Source organism: Anoplopoma fimbria, chromosome 14 (assembly GCF_027596085.1).
Source record: "Anoplopoma fimbria isolate UVic2021 breed Golden Eagle Sablefish chromosome 14, Afim_UVic_2022, whole genome shotgun sequence".
NCBI lineage: Eukaryota > Metazoa > Chordata > Actinopteri > Perciformes > Anoplopomatidae > Anoplopoma > Anoplopoma fimbria.
The window spans coordinates 1,853,385-1,867,915 of record NC_072462.1 but is presented as its reverse complement, the minus strand read 5'-3'; the positions used below and the strand labels follow the sequence as shown (position 1 = coordinate 1,867,915).

The following is a 14,531-nucleotide window of genomic DNA, read 5'->3' as shown; positions in this document are numbered from 1 at the left end:
GAGACGTTGTTTTTACATTTTAGGGTGATTTTTATTCTCTATTACCTGCCATAAAAAAGCCGAGGAGCCCTCAGGTGTGCTGGATTTCTTTTTGGGGGGAGAAGAAATTTAAATGTCACAACTTAAAGAGAGACAAGACTCATCTCCCTTCTTCTGTCTCCCCCCCACCCCCCTCCGGTCTGAGGAGGGGAGTCGCAGCGCCTGCTCGTCCACCGGGACCGGTCCCGCCGGTCCCCCATCAAAGCCCCGGGAGCCTTTGATGGGGGCTGATAGGGATCAATGGGGACAGGGGAAGAGGTCTTAACTGACTGTGTTACAGACGGGGCGGGCAAACCGCTGCAGACTGCCGGCCGTGGAGATCAATGATTATTGGGCGTCATCAGAGCGTCGTCATCTGCATAGAGGGAAACATTCAGCATCTGAGGAACACTTTAATTGATTTTTACATTAAAAAGTTTGTTTTATTTAAGCTTCTTTGGGTTGAAATGTATCAGGATTATTATTCTAAATATTATTATATTTGTCCCAAAATGTTTATAAAAAGTAAAAAAATACATAGAAAGAGTTTGTCGGTAATAAAATAAAATAAATTGTTAACATCGTCAATGAGGAGGACTGTTTCACAAAGTTTTCTCAGTCTTAGTTTGTATTTCTACTTTTCCTCTTAAAAATTGACGTTTTAGTTGTTTTTTGTCAGCTCCTTTTTTTGTCAGTTTTGTTTATATTCATTTTCTAAATATAATTTTTTCAACAAGTGATTTTTTAAGAATAAAACACACAAAAAGAGTAATTTTGTCGTTATTTTTCAACAAATTATTTTTAAGGAATAAATAGAAAATAAAATAGTTTTTCATTATTATTGTTTTATAATTTTTGTTAACATTCTTTACAATGACAAGAAGAACGACTGTATCACAAAGTTTTCTAAGTTTAAATTAAAGAAGGGAAAGACTTATTTATTTGTTTATTTTGCTAATATATTTAAAATTAAAAAAATATAGAAATAGTATAATTTAACATATTTGTAGCTCTACTGTTCCTCCTCATAATTTACATTTTTGGTGATAAAATGTGAGTCTTGTAGTCAGGGAATGTGTAGTTTCTTAAATCTGATTTTGGCTAAGAAATAAAGAAATATTGAAATCTCTTAAAGAGGAATTATGAAGAACTCATGCAGCGTATTGATTTGTAAATTTGACCAAACAGAACAAGTAGTGTAGTGCTAGAAAACAAACAATTTGTGTTAAAGTTGCTCTAAACTCACTCTGTAGCACCAAATGTGGATTAATCCGCCGCTCAAAATAGCCCCCCAATAAATGCACTATTTCCTCTTTTTAAAAGAAGAAACTTTATAGTTATGTCTTTCAAAAAAGGAGGAATTAACGGGCTTGGAGCTGAGAGACACAAACAGGAAGTCGTAAACACTTTGTTTCACGAGATTCTGTTGACAAAAAGAAAAACAAATCAGATTTCTCCTTCAAAGCTTCTGTATTTAAAACCAGTTTAACTGACATTTATTTGGGTTTTTATCTATAAAGACCTGATAACGACGGAGACATTAGCCTCAGAGATCTGAGCACCAGGTTGGGACATGTGTCTCCCTCTGGTCTCCCCCCACCCCTCCCCCTCGGGGGGGTTGAGGTGTGTTTGTGTCCATAACAGAGCAGCAAACAGGCCCATTAGAGATGAAAGGCTCTGAATGGAGCCTATCAAAGACGAGCTCAGCAGGAGACGGCCCCCCCACAGACAGCAGCAGGGTCTGGGGCCGAGGACGACCAGAGAGACCCCTTCCCTTCATCACACACCACACACACACACACACACACACACACACACACACACACACACACACACACACACACACACACACACACACACACACACACACACACACACACACACACACACACACACACACACACACACACACACACACACACACACACACACACACACATCAGGCCGATGAACCAGACTGTGATCCTGACGGTGCATGATGATGATAAAAGCAGAATATTTAAGTCGTGTGTGTAAACAAGGATTATGCAGAAAAGAAACCATCGGAGCAAAAGTTAAAAATTGCAAATAAACAAAGATTTAAAAGTTCAGTTCACTCAAATAATAAAAAACAAAAACAAAAACAAATATTGAAACATGCAGAATCTCAGTTTAATGGAGATGAATGGGAGAAAATGAGGAAGTATTGAGTGATAATTTAAAGATAAATACTGAATCATATATTTGAAACAATTAATTAAAAAAGAAAATGATTCAATAGGACATCAAAATTAGGAGATGCTTAATTAATATTAGGAGAAAGTGAGTCCAGATTTAGAGATAGTCATATGTAATATGTAATTAAAAACAAAGAAAATTGTGACATATTTAAAACGTAAATCAAAATATAGAAAAAGCAAACCATAATTCATGAGATACTGAAGTGAAGTCAAAACTCTAAATACGTAAATCATAATAAATAGCGATTTGTTTATTTGAAATACTTAATTAAAAGCTAAAGAAAATAGTAAGATAGTAAATCAACATTTAGACAGAATTAAATATCAGTAACTGAAAGACATTTTACTGCAGAGCGAGTACCTTTACTACTGATTTAGCTGATAATACTCAGACTCTTACTTGTAATGGTGTATTTTACATATTGCTGTATTGTACTTTTACTACTGGTTATATTAACTTTTTACTATTCAGAAAAGTTGGTTGTAATATTGTAAGTTTTGTTTTGTAAATATATACGTATTTAGTAAATATATATTTTCCAACGAGGATGTTGTACATTTTGTTGATAAAACTTTTACATGGAGTTTTGTAGCAGGACTTTTACTTGTATCGGAGTATTTGTACATTGTTTTTCTGGTACTTTTACTTCCTCTTTGACTCATGGAACATGTTGAGTAAATAAGAGAATGTTTAAAGTTTTTCATTTCTATTAATTCCTTCTGATAAACAAAAACCAGGAGCTTTATTTTTCCTTCCTAAGGAGAAAGTATAAAGATGAATAAATTAACATTTCTTTAAAGATGTCTGCTCTCAGAGGTCCAGACTGGGAGTCTCCTCGTCCCTCTCATGTCTCCTTTTGGTTCACACATACGGCGTCAAAAACAGAGACGTGTCGATGGAGATGAAGGAGCATAAAACACAACGTCTTCATACCGACGCTGCAGACGCACACTGAACCACACCGGGTTTACAGGTAATCCAGCTCACCTGGGATAAATCTGAGAGATGAAGGGATCATGAAGAAGAAGAAGAAGAAGAAGAAGAAGAAGAAGAAGAAGAAGAAGAAGAAGAAGAAGAAGAAGAAGAAGAAGTGTGTGTGTTCATGTCAAAGAGGAGGAGAGCAGACTGAGGTGTGAGTGTCCTTTGATGTTAAACTGGTATTTAGAGGTTAATGAGGCTGTTAGGAAGAGGTGAAGGAAATGCCTGTGAGTTCACACACACACACACACACACACACACACACACACACACACACACACACACACACACACACACACACACACACACACACACACACACACACACACACACACAGAGGAAATGTATCTGCTGTAAATCTCTGTTGTGTGAAACCTGAAGGACACAAACGCATCAGAAGGATTATTTATTCATCTTCTGGATTACATATGTAGGATTCAGATATTTTTCTCATGTAAAAGTACTGCATTCAAACCCCACTTAAGTACAAAAGTATTATCAGCTAAATAAACTTAAAGTATCAGCAGTACTCTTTTTTCTTCACCTTTTTAGGATAGTTAAATTAATGTTAGAGCAGAATGTCACTGTTATGCACTGTCAGATAGTTTAGTCCAGAGGTTCCCAACATAGGGGTCGAGAGCCTCCAAAGGGTCACCAGATAAATCTGAGGGGTCGAGAGATGATTAATGAGAGAGAAGAGGAAGAAGTTCTGATAGACATTTTTATATATATATTTTTCTTTACTCTAATATTTACAGAAGAGTATCAGGGTCAGACAAAATAAAATAAATAAAAAGAAGATTTATTTTTTTGCATTTTGAGAATAAAGATGAAATGTTGAGAATAAACGTCAAACTTTTAAGAATAAGTCAAATTACTGGCATCAGCTAATTAACTGCAATTTCTGCTTTTATTCTCTAAATGCACAATTTAACATTTTATTCTGATGACTGGCCTTAAAACGCTTCTTTAAATCTTTTCTTTTTCTGTCCTATAATGTATAACTTCACATTTGTTTCCACTTTTAACAGTTATTTGAATGAAACATTCTAGAAGTTTAGAGGTGAAATGTCTCTTTGGAGGAACTGATAACGACTCAGATCTGAAACATGATGAGGAGACGCAGACTGATTTTATCTAAAAGGTCAAAAAAGTTCAGAACCACTGGTTTGATCTTTAACAACGTGTTTTATTTTACAAGTTTATCTCGTAAAAAGCAAAATCTTACTTTGTAAAGTGACTTAAGCTGTCAGATAAATGTAGTGCAGTAGAAAGTACATTTCCCTCTGAGATGCAGTGGGGGAGAAGTATAAAGTAGCAGAAAATGGAAATACTGAAGTAAAGTACAAGTACCTCCCTCCGTATCTGCTGTGTGATCTCTGCTGTGTGGTTTCATCTTGAGTGATTGTTCAGATAAGAAGAAGACGTTGTAGAAAACAGGTCAGTAGAACACAGGTGTGTTTGTTTGAGGGGAAACTTTACAGACAGTAAAACGTGTAAAACCAGATACGAGTTGTAGGAAAATATACAAGTAGAAACAACAGCTTTACTAGTTATTTTTATTTTTATTCCTTTGTCAAATTATAAAGCTTTTCAGCTCTGCTCTCGTTTGATTAGATCAAACTCTTTTTTTTAAACAGGACATCAGATTTAATCCCATCACACTACAGCTGTTCAGAAGAAACCAGGTTTGTTTCTTCTTTGCACCTTTAAGAATAGAAACTATATAAAAACATCTCCAAAATACTGGCCCTTTAAATCCAGAGTCTCTACTGAAGAAGTCGTCAGACTGAAATATCTTTTAAATATTTTATGTTCTTTTTTTTCTAAAAGATGAATCCTCTGCGTTTTCTCTGGCGCCACCATGAGGCCATTCTTGCTCAACGGGAATAAGTGAGATATATAAACATTTATCAATCTATCTATCAGTGTAAAGTTTAATTCACTTTACATTATGTATATAAAACACAGATCAACCGTTTATGAAGGCTGTATTGAGACGTGTTTGGAAGATTGTTTACACATTTTTTAAAGCATAATCTATAATTTTCTCTCAATCAAAAACAGATGCAATTTGGTGATGTGGTGAAGCAGCGTGGGATCATGGGAGTTGTTGTCTTTATTGCAGTTGTTAGGATTCCTTCAAGTTTCATGTTTCAGGAGTTTTTTTTACCACAGATGTCTCCTCTGATTTAAAGCAGATTCAAGCTAAAAATCTGTGTTTGTCTGACGCTGTTCAGAGAACGCAGGACGTCCTGGAGGAGCTGAGAGACAAAGTGACGCTAACGATAGCTTAGCTTGCTTCTCTGATAATTTAAGATTAAGATAAAATAAAATAAGATAATCCTTTATTGGTCCCACAGCAGGGAAATTTGCAGGATTACAGCAGCAGAGAGGATAGTGCAAACAAGAGACATAAGTAAAAAACAAGTATTATAAATAAGTAAAACGTTCAGAAGGTTTTAACTGGGAGCCTACTTATCTGCAGAGGTCTCCTCCTCTCCAAAACAAAGTGACAAGATGATTAAAACAGGTAAAAACTCAGAATATAATATGTAATAATATAATTTATGTTCTGATAATTTAAGATTTCAGAAGTCCAACTACTTAAATCCTTCATACAGTTAAAAAAAAAAGGACCAAGATCAAAAAATTATTTTGTTTTACCTTCATTAAAATTACAGATTTCTCTGGTTTGAAAATTGTCTGAAACATTTGTGATAATGTGAGTACAAAATCAACAACATATAAAACACATTTTAATGTATACAATTCATATTATACCTTTGATTCGTACACCTATTATTGCAAAGTATAACAGTTCAGCAGATTAATTTACAGGCACTTGTTTTAAAAACATAGCAGCAACATCACAACACTTAATATCTGAGGTTTGAATGTTTAATTGATAATATCTATAGATAAAACTAATGCAACAGTCCTATAATGAATCAAACTGTTTATCATCAACACAGAAGTCTATGAGAAAATGACTCTACTTCTCTCTTGATTTATTCCCTCAGTAAACACAAAGTATTCCTTAAAATTGAGATTGTTGCAACGAAAGATAAAATAACTGCTGATAAGTCCAGAGTTTAAAATGTGTCTCATAGTTAATAAAACATGCAGTTTTTTGGTGTCTGATAAACGTTAAAACTTGTGGATTTGTATCTAAATATATTCATCAACGGACACTTATCTGGTACGTTTACTTCCTGTCTGCAGGTTCTAACCCTCAGATGATTCCTTCTTGATCCTCATCAGTTGTGTTCAGGCGTTTCTCTCTGACGGAGGAACGTACTCCAGACCAAGATGAGCAAAGATCTCCTCCTCTGACGAAGCTCTCAGGTATCTACTCTGTAGGAATAGTGACAATCAAAGACAAACTATTAACAGTGCTAGAAAAAAGACAGATAACATGAGTTAAATAGTTCATATGATATCTTATGAAAAAGTTACTTCTCATTTTTGCATGTTTTCCTACGAAAGTCCAGCAACAACAGTGAATTTCTGCTTGTTACATGAAGACAGTCGTAAAATACTTAGTTAAGTTTAGTAAAAGATGGTGAAATACTGAGTTAGGTAGGTTAGTTCTCACCTGTTTGTTATCAAACAGAGCGTGGCTGCTCAGAGACATGTTCTTCTCGTGGCCGGCCCAGCGTCGCAGCTCTCTCTCAAACAACTGCAAAGAACGTGGAGTCAGTGAATGCATCATTTTCTATAAATAAATCTTATAATAGGTGATTTATGAAAAGGTCACCTTGGATCCGGTCCAGCCCAGCAGAGCGAAAGCAAACTGGCTGATGGGAGAAACCACCAGGTCCACTCTCACAGCCCTCCACGGTCTCAGTCCTTCACCTTTGACCTCCTCGGACAGTTTGAAGATGGAGAAACACCTCTCGAAGCGGTCCATGTTGGAGGCGGGCCGAGCGGGACCGTCCTTGGCCTCCAGGTAAGAGTTCCTCGTAGTTTTCTGGTACAAGAGGAAACCCTGGAGAGACGGAAAACTATTATTGTGACGTCTAGATTATGAACTCTCTGAACCCCAAAACCAAAGGCAGTTTTTCCATCTGAAAAATTAGCCAAAAAAATTGTGATATTTAAAGAAAAAACTTTATTCTACATGTCTCGTTTGAAATCTCGCCACAAATAAACAGTTTGCTTCAACCAGATTCTGTAAAAAACATTAAATTCTGAGCTCTTCAGTGAAACTATGAAGCCATGATTGATTCATCTGAGACCAACAGTCATGTGACAACAATTCTGTGAAACTTTGACTGAACTTCAGGCTGCTGAATGTGAATAGTTCAATGTTTATAACACATAGAGCATCAATTTTTTTCCAACATTGGTAACACTTGTGGACATGTCGGATGTATAGATTCCAGTGTTTTCTATTAAAAAAAAATCTAATTATCAAAGAAATTCAACTCTTCTTTTTTTATGATTTATGGCATTGAAGCAAAAAAATTGCCAAAAGCATCTCTCCTTTGGGGTCAGAGGGTTGAGAAGAATTTTCCTTAGGTGAAACATGTTGAGGAAAATTGACATTCCCAACATTGACATTCCCAACATCAAAACAACTAAGTTACCTGAGTTTCCAGCCAGGAGACGACTTTGGGCATCAGTCCGACCTCTCGGCCCTCCTCTGGGTGAGTTATCAGGAAGTCAACGTCGTGGCCCGTCAGCTTCCCTCTGGAAAGTAAATAAAATGTTTTAAGTGTACTCCTATATCAAACCTTAAATTTAAAAGTATCCTAAATGTTACTGAACACAAAAACACAGGACTCCTCTGGATAATCTGATGATGATGAAGGTTTAAGGTCTCACAGTTTACTTCAATTTAGTTTCAGAGAAATACTTTTTGTCTATCGAACATAAATACTACAATCCCCATGAGCCTCGGCTGCCATTTCATTTATATCAGATATGTTTGACTCATTTATATTTATATATTTATTTATATATAGGAAAGGATGTTAAACCAAATTTTTATTTCCTCTTTGCATTAATCATCATCAAGCAGGCACTGTACCGCTAATATATATATTTATATATTTTTACATATTGTTCATGGTTCTTTTAATTTATGACTTGTTTTGTATTTTTTTTATTCTTACTGTGTTTATTGTCTATGCACCAAAACACCACAGCACATTCCTTGTCTCTTAAAACCTACTTGCCTGATTTAGATTTTCTACTGTTTAAATGGAAACTTCAATTGATAACAAATGACACTTGTTCATTAAGAGATATATTATTTTATAGATAGAACGTCTTCTCTTCAAAAACATTTAATAACCAACGTTAAGTGAAGATATTTAGCACTTTTGTAAATTAATTGAAAACTTTTTAATAAGCTTTTTTATAAAGACTTGCAGATAAAATAAACTTAAATCTGTATCAGCAAAAAAAAGAATTCTGTGTCCAAAATAAACTCTGTATGAATCTGTGTTTTTCCATCAACTATCTTGATGCAGATATTTGAAAAGATGTGACAAAAGTACATCAATAATTAAGAACAAATAACTTTAATGAATTGAATTAGTCTCTTCGTATCCTTGTGTATTTATCACATCTATGTTTAGTTTAACCTGTGGTTATGTTTACCTCTGAAACCTCCACTTCTGTATTTTTCCCAGTGTCTTATGAAGCAAAGATCATCGATAAGTGACAGGACGACCTTTCCTTTAACCTTGGAGCTTCATGAGAGTGAGCGTTTGATCTTTTACCTCCTGAATCCTCCAATCAGATTCATCCGAGCCCCCGGCAACACGGACGCGAGCGCTTCCTCCACGACGGCGGCGATGGCGTCGGCCTCCTCCTTGGTGACGGGCTGGTTGAGGTCTTCGTAGTGCTGCAGACCTGAGAGGAAGTAAACTGTTCCTTCAGAGAGAGAACAGAGGAGCTACAGAAGGAAAGCAGACCAACACTCACCGGCCTGTTGAGCTCGGTTCAGTGTTTGTCCTGAATCCTGGAGCTGCTGAAGGCTGAGAATCCCGTCTCTGATCCACCGCTCTGCTGTTTTGACTCCGACTCCAAAAATACCTGTTAACACCTGAAATACACACGAAAATTGTGATAAATGTATGATACACTGATCACCTTAAAGGGATAGTAGTGATGTTTGTAGAAACGGACAAGAGAACAAAGCAATGTACTGCTGTGGACGTATTTTAGACACCTAAAAGAATCAAAATCAGTTTCTCTATGCTCTCTCTAAAGCTACCAGACTCCATTGAAAAAACAGTGATTTTACCTCTCAGAACACAGGAGTTGCTAGTTCACTGCTGCCTCCATCTGTTAGTTTGTTTGTGTTATTGTGTGACTTTGGTGAATACTGACTAACTCTTTAAAGCAACACTTAGACTGATTCAGTCCAGTGCCACTAGGTGGAGCTAAAGAGAAAGATAAAGAAACATATCTACACAGACATCAGAAATGTTGGAGAGAGGGAAGATCACTCACATGTTACAAAAGTGTTTTCTGTAAAATGGTTCACATAGTTTTACAACAACTACTGTGATTTAAGGTCTTTATGAGCTGTTTGGTGCTTCATCTCTGTGGTTTCTCTGAAGAAAGTGTGACAGATATACTATTAATATCAAGTAAAAAAAGCTATTGGGGAAAGGTAGCACCTCGACACATGACTAATAACTGATCAATTTTGACAATTTAAGATAGAAAAACTGGAAGAAAAATGTTTTAGTTTTTTCTTTTGTTACCATCATTGTTTTTTTTTTTACCAAATAAGGATTTAAGTGGAAAATAACAAAGCTATATCTATTTGTGACCCCAACAGTGAACAGAGTTGTGAGACATTTAAACAAAGAAGGGAAAGAGTTAAAATGGTTTCATATTTGACAAGAAAATAATTAGACAAATCTGAAAGAAATTGATGAGTATAGTCTTTTATGTTTAACCCTCTGTACTGTAATATAATAAGTCTTGTTCCTCTATGAAAAGAGAACAATCATGACTAGAAGTAGAGAGAACTCAAATATGTCTTTTGTGCAGAATAAGTTATAATGACATAAATCATAAAAAATAAAAAAAGGCATTCACAAAATGCTCCTAGTTTTTAAATTGAATTATCATTATGACCTTAGAATCTGTTATTATGATTATTTATTTAAGATTGTTTAAAGACGTGTCCTTTCTGTGATGCATTTCAAATATTTGTTTACAAACTAAAATGTAAGCTGAAGTTATTCCATTATGTTTAATTGCCTTTTTATGAGTTTAAGCATATTTTGTTTATTATTATTTGTTGATTACAAACCTTCAGTGCTTTAAACCGCTCAGAATTCTTCGTAGCTTCGACTTCACTCGACGCTCCGTTCTCCAAAATGTCCTACAAGAAAGCAGAATTAAGTGTATCACTGGATCTTCTTTGAGTTTGATGGATTAGATATAACAAAGGAGATAAATCATGCTGACTTTGATGACTCTGAGTGAATGTCCTCCTAAACATGGGAGTCCTCTGAGCTGCTTCATGTCCGTCACCGGTTCGGGTAGAGCCTTCAACACGGCGGCGGCTCGACGGAACGCGACGCCTCGACCTTCCTCGTCACTGAGCTCAGCTTTTTCAGCCAGAAGAGACAACGCATCCTGACAGAAAAACACCAGATGTTGTTTTTTTATATTTAAGCTAACGATCAGTATATATATATTTATATATATGAGATCTGTGTTGTCTGGAGGGGACATACGGTGAGGACGGCGTTGTGGTTGTCCAGTGTCGTCCGTCTCTGACAGGCGTAGACGGGAACAGAAACCACAACGACCTCCTCTTCTTCAATCTGCTGCTCCTGAATGAGACACAGAGGGATTAAAGGAAAGGAAAAAATATTTAAACTGTACTCAGTACTCACCTCACTAAAGCTTCTCTAAATTTCTCTCTCAAGATTCTCTAAATCTGTGTCTGGGTAAAAGTGAAACCCACCTGTAGTTTGTGTCCGTCCAGTATTTCAACGGGACGTCCGGCCCTCATGCTCTCCGTGAACCAGCTGACGTCCAGCAGGTGAGCCGGTGTTCGGCCTTGACCTCTGACCTCAGACTCCAACCAACGTCTGACCTCATCACCAGAGTTGTTCTCACAAATCACATGTGTGACTCTTTCACTGTTAAAGAACAATATTCTACATGTGATGCACGGACACAACTGTAGCTGCATGTAAGACACTAATACAATACATGTTTAAATACATGTTATTATTATGTTTAATGCTTACAATCAACATATGATAGTTTTGTATGTTTCATTTAAAAGTATTCAAAGAAGAAAATTGTCTACTATTATACATATTCTATCATTATATTTTATTACTCATGCATTAATGTAAAATTAGGATTTTACTGCTGTAGTTGGTTGAGCTGAAGATCATTTTAAACTATTAACTAATAATTATTTTCATTATTGATTCATCGCCTAATACATTAACACTATTAACAGTATTACAAATATTGTAATATTATTCAAAGTATTACAAATATAATAATATTATTAAAATTATTACTAATAAATTAACATATAAACTGTATTACAAATATTGTAATATTATTAAAAGTATTAGGAATATATGAACATTATTCAAATTATTACTAATATTTTAATATTATTAAGAACATATTTATATCACCAAATGAGTACTAATATGTTAACATTATTCACATTATAATAAAGGAAAAACAGCAAACCTTCACATTTGCGAAGCTTAAACCGTGACATGTTTTTACATTATTTTCTGTCAATCGACTAATCATTTTAGGTGTACTTGGATTAACTTTTACGTATTTTAATTTCTAACAAAACATCATATTTTATAAACTTTTTATCAGTTATTTGTGTGTTAAAACCTTCATTTGTAAAGTAACTGTAGCTGTCAGATAGATATTTATCGGTGTAGAAGCATAAAGTGCAAAGTACAAGTACCTGAAATGTGTACTTTGAGTAAAAGTACTTCATCACATTCCACACTTACCTCTGCTGTAAACTTGACTTTCTCTGCATATCATTAACTCACCTGAAGGTCTCCTCCACCTGGAATCCTTTCCCTCGACCGAGCCGAGACAGGAACGCTTTTCGACTGGCTCCCATTCTTCTCTCCAGCAGGAACAAAACAACCTGAGGGAACTTTGATGGAAATGTTACTTCATGTCCACTCCCAGTGTTCCCAGTGTTCCCAGTATTCCCTGTGCTCCCAGTGGTCCCAGTGCTCCCAGCACCAGAGGAGAGGACTTTTCTTCTCTTTAGTGGTACCATGGTTCTCTCTGTTGTTAAATCACTTTGAGTTAACACTTTGAGTCCAATGTCTTTATAAGAAACTAGTTTAAATATGAAGTTTGTTTATTTCTTGCTTTTAAAAAGCTATTTTTTTATATAAATAGTCATTAGTATTTCTAAAGTGTTTCGACATAGTGAAGCTCAGGTGTCTAACCTGGTTCTCTGAGGAAGGTTCGCAGTAAAGGAACCACAGAAAAGCAGAAAAGCTGCAAACTTCTGTGAAGAACTGCAACCGGATGCAGCTGTGCCGGCGTCTGAATCTGCGCGTCTTCAAAATAGTTCCGACTGGAAACTGCGAGACACGTTCAGACTGTCCGTGTGGAAACTATGTTCTGACATTGTAAATATATAAAAAAATGTAAGTACATTTATATAAAATATAGAAATATAAAAAAAAAAAAATAAAAATGAAAATGAAAATGAAAATGTTATAAATAAAATTTTATAAATAAATAATAATAAAAATAATAAAAATAAAAATAATAAGAATAATAAAAAGTATGATATGAAAATTAATATTAATATTATAGAAAATTGACTATCCACATTTGAATGACCACCTCAGCATCATGATGTATTATTATTTTTTAAACATTTCATCATTTTGAATAACTACTACATCATTTGGACTTAGTATCAGTATTAAATAGATTTTCGTATGGTAGTTGTAAATTCTTACTTTCTCATCATTTTTACTTTTTTATTTCATAATTTTCTTTTTTTTATTATTGAATATTAAAGATAAGTTATAATATTTAATATTTCAAAGTATTTACTTATTACCTCAAAATTTCATTTTAGAATATCATGATTCTGATTCATTAATCTCCTTAATACATAATATACATTATATTTTATTTAATATATAATTTTATCCAATATTTAAAACGTACAATATGATAAGATGATATGTAATAAAGTAGAAGTATAAAACTCAAGTAAAGTTCAAGAACTCACACTTGTACTTGACTTAATATACTTTCCACCACTGAATGTGGCGGAAAATTAGAGGTTCTTCCGCTATAATCCCATAAAAGTACCAATGATGAGGATGATGAGATGTCTGCAGAAACCTGTAATGACCTCCTTCTTTTTCGGAAGCTACCATCATCTCAGCAGAGCATCTTCAGCTCTCGGCTCATTTTATGGTTTGACAAGTGGGCAGGTCAGACATGACTGCACTGATTACTACCTGCCTCAAAAAAACATCATCATCAACAGCTGCAGAATAAAAAAAGAACTGCAGCCAAATTCAGAGATTGTTAAAACATGATGTTTGGATCATTTCATCCTCACTTATCCTCATTATGATGTACAGATAAGAGGTAAATCCAAACCATCATCCCTGTCAGTATTGATTTGAGTAATTTTTCATATTCATAACTTTGATTTATTGATTGCTTCATAATGTTTTATTTTTTATCAAAATGTTGTTTTTCTTGTTCTGCTAATAACACAACATTTTCCCCTTTCGGGACTTAGTTATGATTTAAGGTTTTGCTTGATGTTTTGGGAAATGCAATGATTCACTTTCTGATTGAGACTTAAAGGCAACGCTGTTGACAATAAAAAGATGATGTCATCAGAGTATATGTTCTTGTTTTGAGGGGGTTGATGTACTTACCATTCCCTGCATTCATATAAGGTTTGTGTTTGTTTCTCTTTTTAATGTGTGTTCATGGTGAAAAATATTTAAAAATCTCTTTCTACAGAACAATGTTTATGTTGATCTTGATTCCTGTACGTTTGGCGTCTGTTGTTTGGGCTTTCCAATATCTGGAGACACTTCCTATTATTGAGAAATCTCTTTTTCCTGTGAGACAACGACACGCAAATGAGCCTCTGTGCTCCAAAAATAAATGTAGTTTGTATGAAATTCTAAGCTCCTAGTTTTCTCTAAGGAACCAAGAATCATTGGTTCCTCATATCTTCTTTAGCCAAAATAAACCCTTGTTAACTGATCGTTAAGTGATAAAAGATCACAAAGATATGAAATATGTCGGTTTAAATAGGAAGAAAAAAAGGGAAA

General features: G+C 34.9%; 1 protein-coding gene across 1 annotated transcript; it reads right to left on the bottom strand.

Moving 5' to 3' along the window:
• Positions 1-5,877: 5,877 nt before the first annotated feature.
• Positions 5,878-12,644, bottom strand: polm (polymerase (DNA directed), mu). Its single transcript, XM_054612683.1, has 11 exons — positions 12,243-12,644; positions 11,162-11,339; positions 10,929-11,027; positions 10,657-10,827; positions 10,499-10,570; positions 9,154-9,274; positions 8,949-9,081; positions 7,809-7,911; positions 6,977-7,207; positions 6,815-6,898; positions 5,878-6,573 (listed from the first exon to the last, which is right to left on the bottom strand). The coding sequence occupies exons 1-11, from the start codon at positions 12,479-12,481 to the stop codon at positions 6,487-6,489; spliced, it is 1,518 nt and encodes a 505-aa protein (XP_054468658.1). The 5' UTR covers positions 12,482-12,644; the 3' UTR covers positions 5,878-6,486.
• Positions 12,645-14,531: the final 1,887 nt, after the last annotated feature.